Here is a 16187-nt window from a genome sequence, read left to right as displayed (position 1 = left end):
GTGCAGTTGTAACCAGAGATAGCCAAGGTAAAAAATAATAATTAAATGTCCTTCCATGATGGTAAAATATAATAATAAACTAAACTATCAACCATTTATAACTCCTCAAATGGTACCCTTTACTTTGCTCAACTGTACAGCTGGCAGAGTGTATGCCAGCATTTGTAGATGTTAAAATAAAATCTCGTGAACTTCAATTTGATGCCATACATTTTTGATAATCTTCTAGAAAGCACGGAAATTGACGGATTTGTAAGGTCTCAACAATTCATGACCAATGCTGTTGTTCATTCACCCAATCAAAACTCTTGGCAGATATACATAATTGGCTGTACATGACAAATCCATTAAATAATGTAAAGATTTTTCAAATGCAGCAATGATATCCTTTTTTGGAACCAGGACTTGCATCTCCTGTGGTGGAAAGGGCTTCAGAGCATGAATAATGGTCATGAATCTGCCTTGCTGCTGCCCCGCTACTAATATCAGCTATACAGAGTACAGATATCAGGCAACTTCTGATTTTCAGGGTGGAGAACAGTTAGTATACATCACTCTAGCAGTGTATAAAGTGAAGTACAACACAGGTGACTAGTTGCCAAAGTTTCTACTGAACACTTAAATTAAACATTTCATGAGTTACTACAGTATTATCAGAGGACTGCGAGATACAGTGGTGCCTCGGGTTACATACGCTTCAGGTTACATACGCTTCAGGTTACAGACTCCGCTAACCCAGAAATAGTGCTTCAGATTAAGAACTTTGCTTCAGGATGAGAACAGAAATCATGCTTCGGCGGCACAGCAGCAGCAGGAGGCCCCACTAGCTAAAGTGGTGCTTCAGGTTAAGAAGTTTCAGGTTAAGTACGGACCTCTGGAATGAATTAAGTACTTAACCCGAAGTACCACTGTATGTGCAACTGTATGATATACAAAACAGCAATAGCAGAAATAAGATTGTACTGCTGACTACAGACATGATGTACAGGTTTTGAATTATATACATAATTTGATTTGTATGCCACCTTTCCATAGTTAAAACCATGCCTAAAGCGGCTTACAACATGAAAAAACACATAATTACAAGCATAACAAAAGTGGTAATAAACAATAAATATAACAGCAAAAAGTGCAGAAGCAAATTAAACAATATCCACATAAAACATAGCAAGTTCTAAAATAAAGGTACAAAAATTAATATCAAAAACTGCAACACCTCCCCCAAGAAAATCCCCTAAACAATAAAAGAAATAGCATTTATTTTGAGTCAATGAAAAACAGAAGAAACAATCAAAATGTTGCATAGTGGAGTGCTCCTCTTCAGGATTTCAGACACTCCCTTCCAGCCCCCACAGATTTTCCGTTTCACCATTCCCAGAGCTTTTTTCTGGGAGTACCCAAGGGTACGCAGCATCAGCCCTCCCCCAATGTTAAAAGTGAGGCACTTACTGTAACAATATTATGGTGAGTACTAGCACCCTTGTTCCATAACCAAGGTAGGGCCACTGAGCAGGCTCAGTCCTACTTTCAGAGTCTCCCTTTAGGGTTTTTATTTCCTTAAAAACAGCAACCCTGTACTTCCACAAACCTTGGGGTTTTCTTAAGCCTGCTGATACCTCCCTGTTGTGCATTGATTTTTGGCTACATAACCAATGACACTCATAGCTTGCATATCAAAAACAGATTATAAACGTTTTGGGCATCAACTCTGTCACATTTGCATTCTGTATACTAAGTAACATGAGTGATGCTAAAGAATAGGAATCATATTATACATATTTTGAACTTCTTACGAAGTATAATTAACCCCTGAATTCAAATACACCATCTAATCCATGTTCTTAAAATGCAAATTCATTTTAAAAAGATTGCTTCACTGTAGATTTGTAGCATGCTTTCCATTCCAAAAGGAAAACCAAGGTAGTAACAACATCATGCCAAAATGTGTAAGATAATATCAAAAGAAAACCAAAGAATATGAAAAACCATCCAACAAAATAAAAATAATCGTTACAAAGGACTTTAACTTCTACAACTGTATCCATCTATTTTCTGGCTTCCCTAACCCCAGGGGTTCACAAATATTTTGAATCAACAGACCACTGCCAAGTCGCAAAAATATCTTCCCGTCTACCATCTGTTCCCAACTGTCAGCAGTAAAATTCCAGACCACTGGGGATGTATTTTGGCAATGCTGGTCCATCTCTCTATTCATTCCCTCAGACCACCACAGTCACTGAATAGACACTCAAACTAGCTCACAGCAGCACCTCTGAAGAAAGCAGGTGCCTGCCAGAGCACTTCAAACAGCCCCAGAGTTTCTTACATTGCCCTCCCATTGAAATATGCCTCTTAAATCAAGTACCTTAAGATGCAACCTTCAGGGACAAAGAAGTCACTAATAATTATTTTTGAAAGTAACCAAAAGTTGAGATCTTTCTCCAATATTTAGTCCAATAGTGAGTGCACTCTGCTCCAAGAGTCAAACCAAGTTGATTTCGACACTCTCCACCCAAAAGGGCTCAAGGGTGTAGGCACAGCACTTTCAAAATGCAACTATCTATTATAAACAGTAAAACACAGAGCTAGAAGGATTAAGAATGTCGTCTTCTAATCCCAAGTAGCTTAATCTCAATCACCACCCACAGAATGTTTTTACATGACTTTCAGAAAATGCACAGACTTCCGATTTTCCAGCAAGAAGGAATTTTATACAAAGCCCCTTGTGTGCACATTAACTTATCAAACACTGATATCTTCTGCTAAAGTCAGGCAATCACTTAACACTAACATGCACAGATCTATCTGTATTGGAGCCCCCAGAGAGCTTTGAATTATCTGCATAATTGCAAATTTAGACCTTTTCAAACACTATTCTTGCATTTCATAAGCTTTTGTTTGTATCGAATACTGCCAAAAATAGACAATCATACTTCTTTTAAAAGCCTAGATTTAATTGTTGACTTCTATTATAAAATATCATGATAGAGATGGAACCTGGATTAATTTATAAAATAGAGAATGATCTACTAAAAAGCAAGACAGTAAATCACTTTTAAACACCAAACACAATTTATTTCTGACTTTAAAACTCATCCTCAAAACATTAATCTACACAAAGGCCAGAAACTGAATGAAACATAATTTGTGGAAACTGATACCTTTCATCACAACCTCTAGCTGAAAAGGTCATTAGATATATTATATCTAAGTGAGCAGCTTATCCCTGCTTCATTACTGATAATTAAGGCAAGTAATATTTTCTTGACAGTAATGTGTCCAGTAAGAGATATAGTCTAGTTTGCATAAAATAAGCATTAATTACCAGAATAGTACCACAGATAAAAAAAATTAAGTACCTGTGTAACATGGTTTCATTATTTTTTCTTCATTTCCTTAAAGAATTAGCAGACTCAGAAACATAATGAGCATATTAAAAATCAATTTTCAGGCACCTATTGAAATTCATAATATATGCAACAAAAAGATTTTCTCTATAAAAGCAGCAAATATCAAGGCATTCTAAAATGGTTACATTACTTTAAATATTAAATGCCACTTCTTTCCTGAGTCTAGGCCACTGTTTCTACATTATTTGATGCAGTAGTTAGATCAAGCTTTCAAATAATCCTGAGGACTTAATCAGGAACATTCTTATAGTCAGTTCTGGGGGAAGGAGAAACATTAAAATTGAACACTTGCTCTACAAAGTTATCACACACCCCAAACATTCCATACTCTTGAAAAAAACACAACTTATTGAAAATTGATTCCCTGTCACTTTATCTGATGAAAGGCAAAAGTTAGGGTCTAACATTAAGCAATACTAATTGCATCACTTGCAATCCTGTATTTTGTTTTTCTTTCTCCAATTACAGGTACAGTTTAACCCAAGGCAATCCTTGAGGCCTTTCTTGGCTTCTCTTGGCAACATTTGATGCCCCCCTGCAGTCTTCACACTGCCTTTCCAAAGCCAGGTAAGCAAGGAGCTGGGCTTTGGGAAGGAGGCATGAGGGCTCTGATAGGGTCCTAGAGTCCTCCTATCTCCTTCCCAAAGCTGAGTTTTTGTTGTTGTTTAGTCGTTTAGTTCGGGATGCGGGTGGCGCTGTGGGTTAAACCACAGAGCCTAGGACTTGCCTATCAGAAGCTCGGCGGTTTGAATCCCCACGACGGGGAGAGCTCCCGTTGCTTGGTCCCTGCTCCTGCCAACCTAGCAGTTCGAAAGCACGTCAAAGTGCAAGTAGATGAATAGGTACCGCTCCGGCGGGAAGGTAAACGGCGTTTCCGTGCACTGCTCTGGTTTGCCAGAAGCGGCTTAGTCATGCTGGCCACGTGACCCAGAAGCTGTACGCTGGCTCCCTCGGCCAGCAAAGCGAGATGAGCGCTGCAACCCCAGAGTCGGCCATGACTGGACCTAATGGTCAGGGGTCCCTTTACCTTTACCTAGTCGTTTAGTTGTGTCCGACTCTTCGTGACCCCATGGACCAGAGCATGCCAGGCACTCCTGTCTTCCACTGCCTCCCGCAGTTTGGTCAGACTCATGTTAGTAGCTTCAAGAACACTGTCCAACCATCTCATCCTCTGTAGCATTGCCCAATTTGGGGAAGGACGTGGGAGAGCTCTAGGACCCTGTTAGAGCCTTGTGTATGCTTCCCAAAGCCCTTGTCTCCTATCCCAGCTTTGGGAAGATGACAGGAGGGTCGGGACAAGTCAAGTGTGCAGCCCACAGGTTCTGTGTTGAAGTAGTATTGCAGCCCACTTGATATGAAAAGTTGGACCACCCTGGCTTAACCTTTCCTTCCCCACAATGATCTCAACGACACCCTCTCCCCTGCTACATTTGGTTTAGAAAACAGCTTCCAGCAAAAGAAGGTCACTGTGCTGACAGAGTGGCAAGTTGCTTCAGCCCCTTTTTCAATATTTCTGGCACTATCTGATAGAGGAACTAGCATTACTACTAGTTGTGTAGATGTATCCTTATTTTACTGGTTTGAATGTAGCTTTGGAGCCAAAGCTTGAATCCTGCCAAATGTCTCCATGAGACTCAGTCTTGCTGCTATTTTGGGTATTTCTTGAGCATTGATCCCAAAATTTTCATTGTCTGGGTAAGTAGAACAAGCTGTGATTTAGGCACCCAGGACAAGAAAGCAAAACATGTGTACTAGTTGCCCTCTATCAACATATAATGAAAGAGGATCTTTTGTTGTCTATGAAGATGCCTTCCACCCTGCCCAGTCTCTAATGACAGGAAGCTATCTGGGAGGGTTGCAAAAGAAAGCTTTGCTCTTCTGTAGAAAGTTTATGTATGCAGGCTCCATAAAGAAAAACAGATGAGCAGCGAAACTAGGGATGGTGAAAATCCGACCCTACATACATTCAGTTGTTATCTTAAGAAGGTGATTGGGGGAAGGGGATAACAGAGGTGTATAACATTATGCAGAATGTGGAGAAAGTGGACAAAGTTGTTTTTCTTCCTCTCTCGCAATACTAGCTCCTGGAATCATTCTATGAAGCTGAATGGTGGGAGATTCAGGACAAACAAAAGGAGATATTTCTTCATGTAGCACAGTTAAAACTATGGCATTTGCTTCCACAAAATGTTGTGAGGATCATCAACTTAGATGGCTTTAATAGGGTATTATACAAATTAATGGAAGACGATTAGGTTATTAGTGGCTAGCAAGGATGGATATATACTACTTTCAGGATCAGGGGCACCATGCCCCTGAAACCAGTTGATGGGGAAGAGCAGCAGGCTATTGCCGTCATCTTCTCTTGAGGGCTTCTCATAGGCATCTGGCTGGCCACTGTGGAAAACAGGATGGTGGGGAGGGACTTCCGGGTTGACGCGATCTGGAAATGGCGGATTCCCTCCGAGCTCCGGAGGGAATCGGCTCCACTGAGGACGGGTCTTTGCCGCGCCGGCGACGCGGGGACCCTTAAAAGCCGCAGGCGCGGAAGCCTGCGGACTGAAGACTCGGCGGGTGCCTTAAGCGCCCCCCGATTCGCGAAGAGCCTTTTTAAAGGCTGCGGAGGGGATACGGGGGTGGCGTGGCACTGAGAGTCGACCGCTACCTCGGTGGGGCGAAGCCGCGAGCCATGACCAGTGAGCGCTGACTTTCTTCCTTGAAAATTTGGACTGAAAGAATTACCCGTGAGTAAGACGGATTCGGATTTTAAAAATTTTACCTTGAATTGGAGACGACCGGGGGGTGTGCTAAAAGGAAGTCCGCACCCCCCCCCTTGCAGACGATCTAAGCAACGACATAAGAGCTAAGCTGGAGAGCCTACCCTTGGCGGGGTGAGTTAAAAAGGACATTAACTTTCAAGATTTAGTTAAAGCAAATCTTGTGCTGGAGAGTGGAGTTTTGGAGACCCCTTATATGCTTTGAACAACCCCCCCTCCCGGGCTCGGGAACGTCCTGCCTTTGTGCCTGTGTAAGAGCTGCGGAGTTTGACAGCTGTCAAAGCTGCCAAACGGGCAGTTTAAAGCGGAAAAATCATTACCTAAGATCCCTCTGGATTAAAACGAGTTATAATTGAGACAAAATTGTTGGAAACAAAGTAATAACAACAAGTTAAAGGATTCTTGGAGAAAAGACTAATAAGTAACCAGATTCCCCCTAGGGGGAATTCTGTGAAACTACAATGGATACAATGGCTGTGGATGGAAAGTTACTAGTGGAAATCGAAAGGATGTTTCAATTGGTGGGAATCTTACAAGAGCAGAGCTTAGCCATGAATAAACAACTTATCACTATGACCTTGGGAACAGGCAACTCTGCTGTTTGTATTGAGGATCTGAATGAGAAAGAATCCACAGCTGAATGGGAAACAATGTCTACAAAGGTGGAAGAGATTAAACAAGAAAAAGAGAAAGTAACCTTGGGAAGTAACAACCAAAAGCTGACATCTGTGCAACACAAGCAAGGAGACTTTGGGAACATATCTACCACAAGTCTGCGAAAGACGCAGAGGAAGAAGGAGGAGGCCCTGGGACAATATGGAATACAGGAACTTAGAATAAAGAAATATGTTTGGGGCCTCTGTTTGGACTCTGAGTTTGAAGATACAGGCTTTGTGGAAATTCTTCAGCAGTTGCTTTCAAATCTCCTTGTGGGAAGAGAATATGCTTTGATGGTGAAAGACCTTTTTCCAGATTCGACGACTGATATAAAGGACTACCAACAAGACCGGCGAAGAGGGACTGAAAGGGATTTGAAAGCCTCGGACGTGAGGAACCCAGGCTGAGAATCGACTTTGGACTTTTATTGGGAAGGGACAAACCGGGGATGGGAGGGAGGGAAGAAGAGATTCTTAAAAACTCTCAAGACTCTTAGGTTTGGTTAATATGACTTTTAATTAGGATAAAATCAAAAATCGATGGAAGAGAACTTGGGTCCAACTTAGGGAAATCAATCTTTTTATTAGAGAAAAGGTAATAAAATGAATAGGATGGTTAAGAGGAGAAATACCAACTTGCTGATATAATCTTGGGAATTGGGATGCACGAGGGGGGGTGGGGGGAAGTCAGGGAACAAGGTTATGAAACCAGGATCTGCTGAATCTATACATGTTTGTGTTATTTCTGTGTTTGTATTGTCTTTATAAAAGTGGAAAACCCAATAAAAATTTTATAAAAAAAAAAAGGAAAACAGGATGGTGGGTCTTGGTCTGTTCCAGCATGTTTATTCTTATGTCCAGACTGGGCTTCTGGATTGTCTGGATTTGAACAAATTATATGCCCAAATTAGTCTCAGATGTACAAATTGTGTTGCAATATTGGTGGCATATGATCTGAGACTTGGGTCCATACAACCAGACACACGAGTTGTGATAACAATGCCTGAAACTATGGAGTTTCCTGGTTTCAATAATTTGGTTAGCAGACAGAATGCCTGGCTGAAGACTGTCTGCACAAACTTGGTTTGGCACATCTGTAGGAAATTCCTTCGTCAGGTTGTATAGTTCTTTCTGGAATTTCTCAGTGGAATTTGAGGATAGCTAAGATTGTGGGATAAATTATGCTCTTGCTGATTACTTCAGCTTGGGCATAGCAGCAGCAGAACTCTATGTAAAAATCTAATAGGTGTCCGAGCCTATGAAACTTATGAAACCACTTTCCATGTAGTATTTGACTGCACAACTGACATGCTAATGGGCGGGAGATAGAGATTGCATTTTTCTTATGACATCATAATGTGGGTTGAGTAGTTAGATTTTTTTTTAAAAAAATACTTTCATCCTGTAAAAGAAACACCACCCTGAAGACAAAATAGCTGATCTGACAAAACTGAGAAACTTCACACACACACCAGCAAAAGGCCTAGATCCATTCACTGTTTCCTGCGGCTAGAGGATTGGGATATTGCCCTCAGCATTGAATATATTTTCACCAAGGAGATATAACTACAATTAAATCCATTCTAAAACTGTTATTTTGATCATCATCTAATTACTACGCTAATTAATGTACCAATAAAAATTATCAAGGCTCTCAGATTACTTTATCTACATCAGATTACTTTAATACTGGTTGTCTCACTTAGGATTGCGATCCCCCTTTGTAATATAAAGCTTATCAAAGTTTCTGCTCTGCTCTGAAATTTAAAATGGTGTGAATAGCAAAAAAAAAAAAAAAAAAAAGTATGACGTTAATCAGGTTTAGAAAACCACAGAAGGCATTGGTTGCATGTTTCACAGAAACATGGCTTCATTTTTCAAAATTCCTATTCTACACTATTATTTGGAAAGAACTCTGGTAAGGATGGTAAACTGGTAAAACTGTTTTACCTTTTTTTTTGGAATGGAGCAATAAATTTCACACATGCATACACACTCATTATCACGGACATGCAAATGCCAAATTGCGGAGAAGGCCAGGAGCATGCAAGCCTGGCCCTGTCCCCATGCCTCTTGTACGTGTCCCTCCTGCTGAATTCCTGACTTTCCTGTGCTGTGGGGAGAAGGTCTGCATGGAAGTTGCACTCAGATTCAAATGAACTTGGGTAGGAGCCCCATGCAGATCTCTCCCTGTACAATAGGGAAGGGCTGGGGACAGAGCAGGAAGGCGAGAACCACACAAAGATATTGGAGGCAAGGACTACATTCACATTCCTAGCCCTGGTTGCACTTTGACATTCATGTGTTCAGAAAAATGATTGAACCCTTTTTTTTAAGGCAAACTAAAATGATTGGTGAGGAACTCTTATGCATCCACACCATTAGATATACCAGCCACAGCTTGTATTGAGCATGTGAAATGAGTTTAATATTTGAGCAGCAATAGTCAGTATCAGTAAAACTCTTGGGAGCAAAGCCAAGCACATGATAGACTGCTTTGCTCCATTACACACAATCCATGAGCTGTTTCAACGACAGTTCTAGAATTTCAAACTGCTTTCTGAGAACAATGTACATTCCTGTCAGAAAACTGAGTTAGGCCTGAAGTCTAACTAAATGGTATTTCAGTGTTTTAATATATATATTTGCCAAAGTAGTCAGTGATTAATGCAAGAAGAAATAAGCCAAAGCTCTCCGATTCCCATGAAGGTGTAATGGCAGAGCACCTTTTCTCTTGCCTTTGTGTCTTGTGTCTAAAAAGATGCTATTATATTAACTGACAAAGTGGGCAACAATTTAAGTCAAATTTTATGACAGCATATATTTTAGAAAAAATAATTTTCAACGGAAAGGAGGTGCTTTGGAAACTAAATAACCATATCTAAATAGTTGCTTCTGAAGCTTTACAAGTAACTCAGGATTAACGCTTACTTTTACATCTTTTGTTTCTATTTTTAACTTCTCTGTTCTATACATATTAATAACGAAGGCAGGTTTTTTGTTCATTTGATTGCTAATAGGATTAAATATCTCAGATGTCAAATGCATATTTGAAAATCCCCTAATTACATTCTTAAGACGATAAACTATTGATTGCCATATTGTGACTCATAAAGAATTTAGTTGCTAAACTTCTTTTCTACAGCATATGCATTCATTTCCTTGCCAAATAACCTGGCGAGTACCAGAAAAACCAGGTAACCAAAATATCACTTCACCATGGAATATGTTATACCCATTCTTAGTTATTGTTCAGTTTTGAGAGTCAAAATGCAAATAAAGCATCACAACTGCTCCAACGACGTATTAGACCATTGTAAAACTCCTTCCTGGTAAGTTGCTTAATCAGTTGGTTGCAGCTCAAGTTCAGGTGTTTTTGAACAACACATGAACCAGGTGCAATCTGATTTCTGGTACAGGTATGGTCACTCTAACTGACAACCTATACCTGGTGAGGGACAGGATCAGCGTGAGCTTGTTCTGAGCTTAAACTAGACATTTCTAGCCAGGGTTGCACTCCACCTAAAAGATCAGGTTTGCACAGGAAATTGAAACATTACAAAATGTGCATAATAAAAGAGATAATTATTTCAAGGTAAGGGACATGATTGTAACACACAATGTTAGGGAGTAGATAGGATTTATTGTTGGTCAGCCTTCTTTCTTTGCTTGAATCATACAAATGTAATACTTTGATTATGCACCTTTTGGTGACAGGGATATTGCTAAAATTCTTGCAAACTGACTTGAAGCTAAGGAATAGGACAGGATAAGGAGTTGGACCCAGACTTTTAAGTGACTTTTGCCAATTCCTACACCCCCTGTAGCCCCTAGCACTACCTACATTATTGTTCTTTTCTTAGCAATTGCTTGATTTACACAGTCGATGTTAAAACTTCTTTATGCAAAAGAATTATATTTATGGTTATTACCGAATAAAATGGCTCACTAGTACTACATTGTCGTATCATAAATAAACATCACTACACTACAATAGCACTAACTGAAATGTGCAAGAATTCAAAGTCTACAGGTTTACCATGAAGGAGTGGGAGGACACACAATGACAGATCTTTATAGCAGAAACTTGCATTTACTAATACTGATAAATGTTGCTCACTTTTATAATAGGATTATATACAAGCACTCAAACACCAGTGTTTTCTACTAATGAGCACCAGACAGCTCAGATTCCGAATACTAAGGGCATGCAACAAGGCAAGATAAGAAATTTCTATATTACTCTACTGTGTTTTTTATCAAGTTACCTTGAAAATTAACATTATTTCATAATGTTTTAAACAGAAACATTATGTTTTAAAAAGAACATTAAATTAAGCATTAGTTTAAGTCTACCTCTATTTGCCCTGCAAAAAATATTCTAATGAAATATAGAATTACAGTGGTACCTCGGGTTTACAAATTATAGAAAGTTGCTAACTCATGAGTTCCCATTTTATCAACTGATTGTAAACATCACATATAGACAAATACCACAATTCAAATAACCTGTTGCACAGGTTGAAAGTGTCAACTGCACACAAAATTGGCTGCAAGCCACCTTAGATCTAAATCATGTTGAGGCTTTCACTTGCCCTGGAATCTCTGTTTTTTGTGTCTTGCTTTGGTCCTTCTGGAACAGGGTGGGAAATGGCACCAAAGGCAGTGAAAAGAAGAGAAATTTGGCAAAATTGCAAAAAATTGCCACAACCAGGTCAGAGTCCCTTCATTATAAGACTGAGTTTAAGGATTCTTCTTTGTAAATAGTATCCATGCCCACCCAGGTTCTTCACTTGAGCCTGTGTCAAGGAAAAAAAGAGCTTGAATTCATCAAAGTCAGACTTTGCAGGAGTAGTGGAACTTCTACTTGTGCAATGGGACTTCCCCACTTCCTCCCCCCACCCCGCACATCTGTTCTGTGTCCCCCCCGCCCACTCTCTGGAGCAGATTTCGGAGTGACACAACGATGGGGGATGGGAAGTCCCATTGTGCACGTCATTCTGCTCTCACATTTATTGATCATTCCAAAAGTGCAAACAGCCAAAATATTTTACACATAGTTGTAAATTCCATATACATTTGAAAAAAATTTATTGTTTAATGCTTTCAACAGCCATGGCACTTTTACTCCAATTTTATATCATTAAATATAAAGGAGAAAGGCAGTAGGCAAGAGGACTAAACTGAACTCTTCCCTACTTCAATGTGTATGTGTTATGAGTTTGTGGGTACCAGACTCCTCTAAATTTCTGGGTTCAGTAGGTGTTAGAATTTAAGGTTTGGGTGCTAAAACTGGGTGGCAGCCCCTGAAAATCCATGCATATGGGGTGAGAAACCCTTGCAAAGATGTAGGATATGCTGTGGGAGGGTTAGACTTTTGGGGGAATTGGTGGAAACCCACTTTTGTGCTAATGGAATATAAATTTAGGATTCAAGCCAGTATTTGGGTGGGGCTAACCTTATTCCCACAACACCACACACCCCTTTTTGAATATTATTATTTGTCTCATCTACATCAGGAATAACTAATCACTCAAGACATTGTAGAAAGTAGTGTTAAAAAGATTTTTTCATTGGCACAGGTAAGTTACTGTGCTGAAGTTAATGCTTTTCCCAAGTAAGAAGTGAATCATTAGTTGTATAACCATGGCAATGATACATGATCCTTAAATTCCTTATTTTAACTTTATGTAAAAATTATGTACTTTGCTATATGAGTTCTTACTAATATAAAACAAGATTCTAGTTTCTTTAATGAATTGCCTAAAAAAACCCTTGCAAACATAAATGGCACTGATATGGAAAAATTAAAGGTAACACACTGAAAAAAATGAAGTGTTTTTTGTTGTTTTTTAAACCTCTCTCCTGTTTCTACATGCTTGGTTAAAAGTCTCTTGACAGAAATAAAAAGATCCTCCCCAGCATATGGAAGAGTTGCTATGCCCTTCCGGGGATGGTCTGTAACTATGTTCACCTCAGGCACGCCAAGGAGAGGTGAATTGTCAAATGTAATTTCAATCACTGGGTGGTTTGGTTGAGTCAGATTAGTTGTATGCAATCATGATAGATAGTTTATCCCAGCCCCAAACTGCCACTTGGGAAATCTTGCACGCAAACGAACAGAAACTCAGTCATTATTAGTGTCAAGAAGGTATACAGAGGCAAAATTTGGTTGGCAGCCAGGCAAGATGAATCAAGGCGAAAAAGTGACCAATTGCATGTTCAAAATGGAAATTGATAAGCACATTGTAGTTTGGGGAGGTTTTAAACACTAGAAAAAGTCATATATTATTAATTGTTCAATGATTAATATTTTAAAAGTGCTCTTTATGGAGAATTTTCTTAAAAAGTCAATGTAAATTAAACACATTAGTGTCCCAATTTTTAAGCCTTTATGGAAAGAACTGTATTGTGGCAAGAAAACATATATATTTTATGTAAGAGTATAAAACTAGTCTGCAAGTACAAACATTTTCCCCCAAAATGAATCATAGCAAAATAATTGCTCATACTAAAATGTTTATATCAGTATCATTCTGTTTATCAAATTTAATGGCTATTTCAGTTTGATGAATCACTTCGTATTAGAGAGGTCATTTTCTCTATCCTTTTGTAAGTACTGCTTAATAATGATTTGCCCTCCAAAGCTATCAGTGTTAGAGCAACAAGATGTTAAAACACTAAGGTGAGTAATCACCAGGTTGGTCCATTAGCAAAAAATTACTGGGAGAAAAAGCCATCAGGTTTCATAGCCTGAAGTGATATGCTCTGACAAATCTAACAGCTCTTTCTATGTCATTCCTAATGCACTTGTCACTCAGTATTACCCATCCTCATTAATGACAATGGGAAAGTTTATCTTGGTAACACGTTTTAAATCATCCACTCTTTACAATGGGACCATGAAATCTCTTATAAAACATGAGGCGGGAACTACATTGACAACAAAAGCTCTTCCTGGCAGCTTTACTCTTAATTCCTGTTCAAGGAATAATCTGTTTATCATAAAATCATACAGAACAATATATTAAATGAAATCTGAAACAAGAATAGGTAGTGTGATTTTCAAACACATAAGTATTTTTACAACATTGGTACTAGGTTACAAACGTTATTTTAAACCAGCATAATTTATATGGCTCCTTGCTTCATCTGTAAATGACAGGATCTGAAAACGATTTTCCTGGAAATTCAGAAATGCTTAAAACAAAAATGCAAAAAGCACTTTTATTTGTTTCCTCACACTATATTCTGCCTTTCCTCTTAATTAAAGTACAAGGTGGCTAAAAATACAAAATATAACCATCACAATAAATAAGTTATTGTTAAAACACAACAAATCATGATATATAAAAAAAGAAATAAAACAGCAACAACAGCCACCAAGTTGCCAGTTACATTCCAAATGGTTAGACAAAAGAATTTTTACTTTACTCTTAAATATGGCCAATGTATGAATCACAGAGTTGGAAGGGTCCCCAAGGGTCATCTAGTCCAACCCCCTGCAATGAGATGTCCAGATGTCATTTGGGTGGGAGTTTCATAATGCTCTCTCTTGTGTCATTGTCAAACTAGTAGAATATAATGCTCGGCCAACAAGAAGGGTGTCTCTAGCTGATCTTAGTAGTTGGGTGGGCCAATACTGGAGAAGTACACGGGTCCTAAATCAATCACTTACAACTTCAATTAATCCCACTAGCTCACAGGCAGCTAGTGAAGAGATCTGAGGACCAGGCTAATGTGATCTACTCTTGCTACCCCAGATAGCAAATGGGCAATGGCATCCCACACGAGCTTCTCCTTCTGGACCACCTTGAAGGGGAATCCCACATAGAACACATTACAGTATACAGGAGGTTATTAGCAGATGGGTAACTGGCAGTGGCGTAGCGTGGGTTGTCAGCACCCGGGGCAAGGCAAGTAATTTGCGCCCCCTAACCCGTGGATTTTGCGCCCCCTAACCCGTGGAGCGCGGCCCCCCAGATGTTGCGCCCGGTGTGGCCGGCCCAGCCTGCACCCCCCACGCTACGCCACTGTAGCACAGAACACCATCCCTAATCCTGCAACTGCAAAAAGTTCTGCAACACAGCACAACAGACCGTGCAAAAGGATCGTTGTTGATGCTTTTATTAAAAAAATGTAAACAACAGCCATCTTTATTTACACTATGAGCTAACTGTCTGAGATGGGTAAAACCAATCCCAAAGGGCCCTTACAAACAGTAGATTATGCTACATTTTCCTTGTTTAAATCCACAATGTTTTGGTTTTTTTAAATGCACTCTACCTCCCCACCCTTATACCCTTTCCACCCAAGACGTACACCTGATGCCTTTGTCACACATTACATGCACCCAACCCCTTCCCTGCAGTCAGCTAGATTTCCCTCGCAATAAACGTGGGTGGGTAGGTACCGGAGAAGGGAAACCTGAAAAGAGGAAGTGGCTGCTTTCCTGCATTCTGCCTCAGGGTCTTACTGCCCACCCTGCTCTGTTTCGTTGCTGTGTTTGCTCAAACGGAACAAAGAGCAGGGAAAGCCCCTCCCCTCCAGGCAGAGAGAGAGAGAGAGAGAGAGAGAGAGAGAGAGAGAGAGAGGCGCCCTCCACGAGTTGTCGAGCTTGGGCAACGGCTGCGCCGCCGACGGCGAGGCGCTAAGGCGCCGGCTCCCCAGGCTGCAGTGCTTGGCCAGGCGCTGCGCTTGCATGCCTGGCCGCGCCCAGCTCGCCTCAGCGCAGCGGAAAACAGAAGCAGTGGCGGAGACGACGACCCCCCCACCCCAACCAAGCCTCGATTGCTTGTCCCGTCCCTCTGGACTCGCGCCCCCCCAGGTGTTGCGCCCGGTGCGGCTGGCACCCTTGGCACCCCCCACGCTACGCCACTGGTAACTGGGGCCAAACTGTTCCTGTTCAGGAATGGTTGTAGCTGATGGACCAACTGAAGCTAGACATAGGTGTTCCTCACCACTCAAGTCACTTGGTCCTCCAGCAACAGTTTAGAATCAAGGAGAACTCCAAAGTTATGAACCTGGTCTTTCAGGGGTGGTGCCACACATTCAGAACAGCTTTCTCTCTAATTCCTGTTCTTGGGAACCACTGACCCACAGAGCCACTGTTTTGAGAGGATTCACTTCAGTTTAATGGCCCTCATCCAATTCATCACATCAACACTCTCTTCTTATCCAGACGGAATGAGTAGTGCTGGGTATCATACATATATTGCGGGTATTGCACTTCAAACCCTTGTACGCATTTGTTTGCTTAGTGATTCATAAATCCCTCACAAATTTTGAAATATTTATTTAACTTGTTTTAAAAAAGCAATATAGCACTTCCTATTTAAAAAATT

At 40.3% G+C, this 16187-nt stretch overlaps 1 protein-coding gene across 3 annotated transcripts in view; it reads right to left on the bottom strand.

The window, feature by feature from the left end:
- Positions 1–16187, bottom strand: part of ELP4 (elongator acetyltransferase complex subunit 4) — a 161341-nt gene that overhangs the window by 43839 nt on the left and 101315 nt on the right. The window contains exon 10 of one of the 3 annotated variants that reach the window (XM_081165692.1): positions 11544–11642. The exons of the other annotated variants lie outside the window; for them this stretch is intronic. Coding sequence (XP_081021818.1) covers positions 11559–11642 — 84 coding nt within the window. The 3' untranslated portion in view covers positions 11544–11558. Of the gene's footprint in view, positions 1–11543; positions 11643–16187 lie in introns of those variants that run through there. 3 annotated transcript variants of the gene reach the window in all.

Source organism: Podarcis bocagei (genome assembly GCF_964188305.1).
Source record: "Podarcis bocagei genome assembly, chromosome: 1".
In the NCBI taxonomy this organism is placed as follows: Eukaryota; Metazoa; Chordata; class Lepidosauria; order Squamata; family Lacertidae; genus Podarcis; species Podarcis bocagei.
Note: the sequence above shows the minus strand (reverse complement) of the source record. Positions and strands in the feature narration are given on the sequence as shown.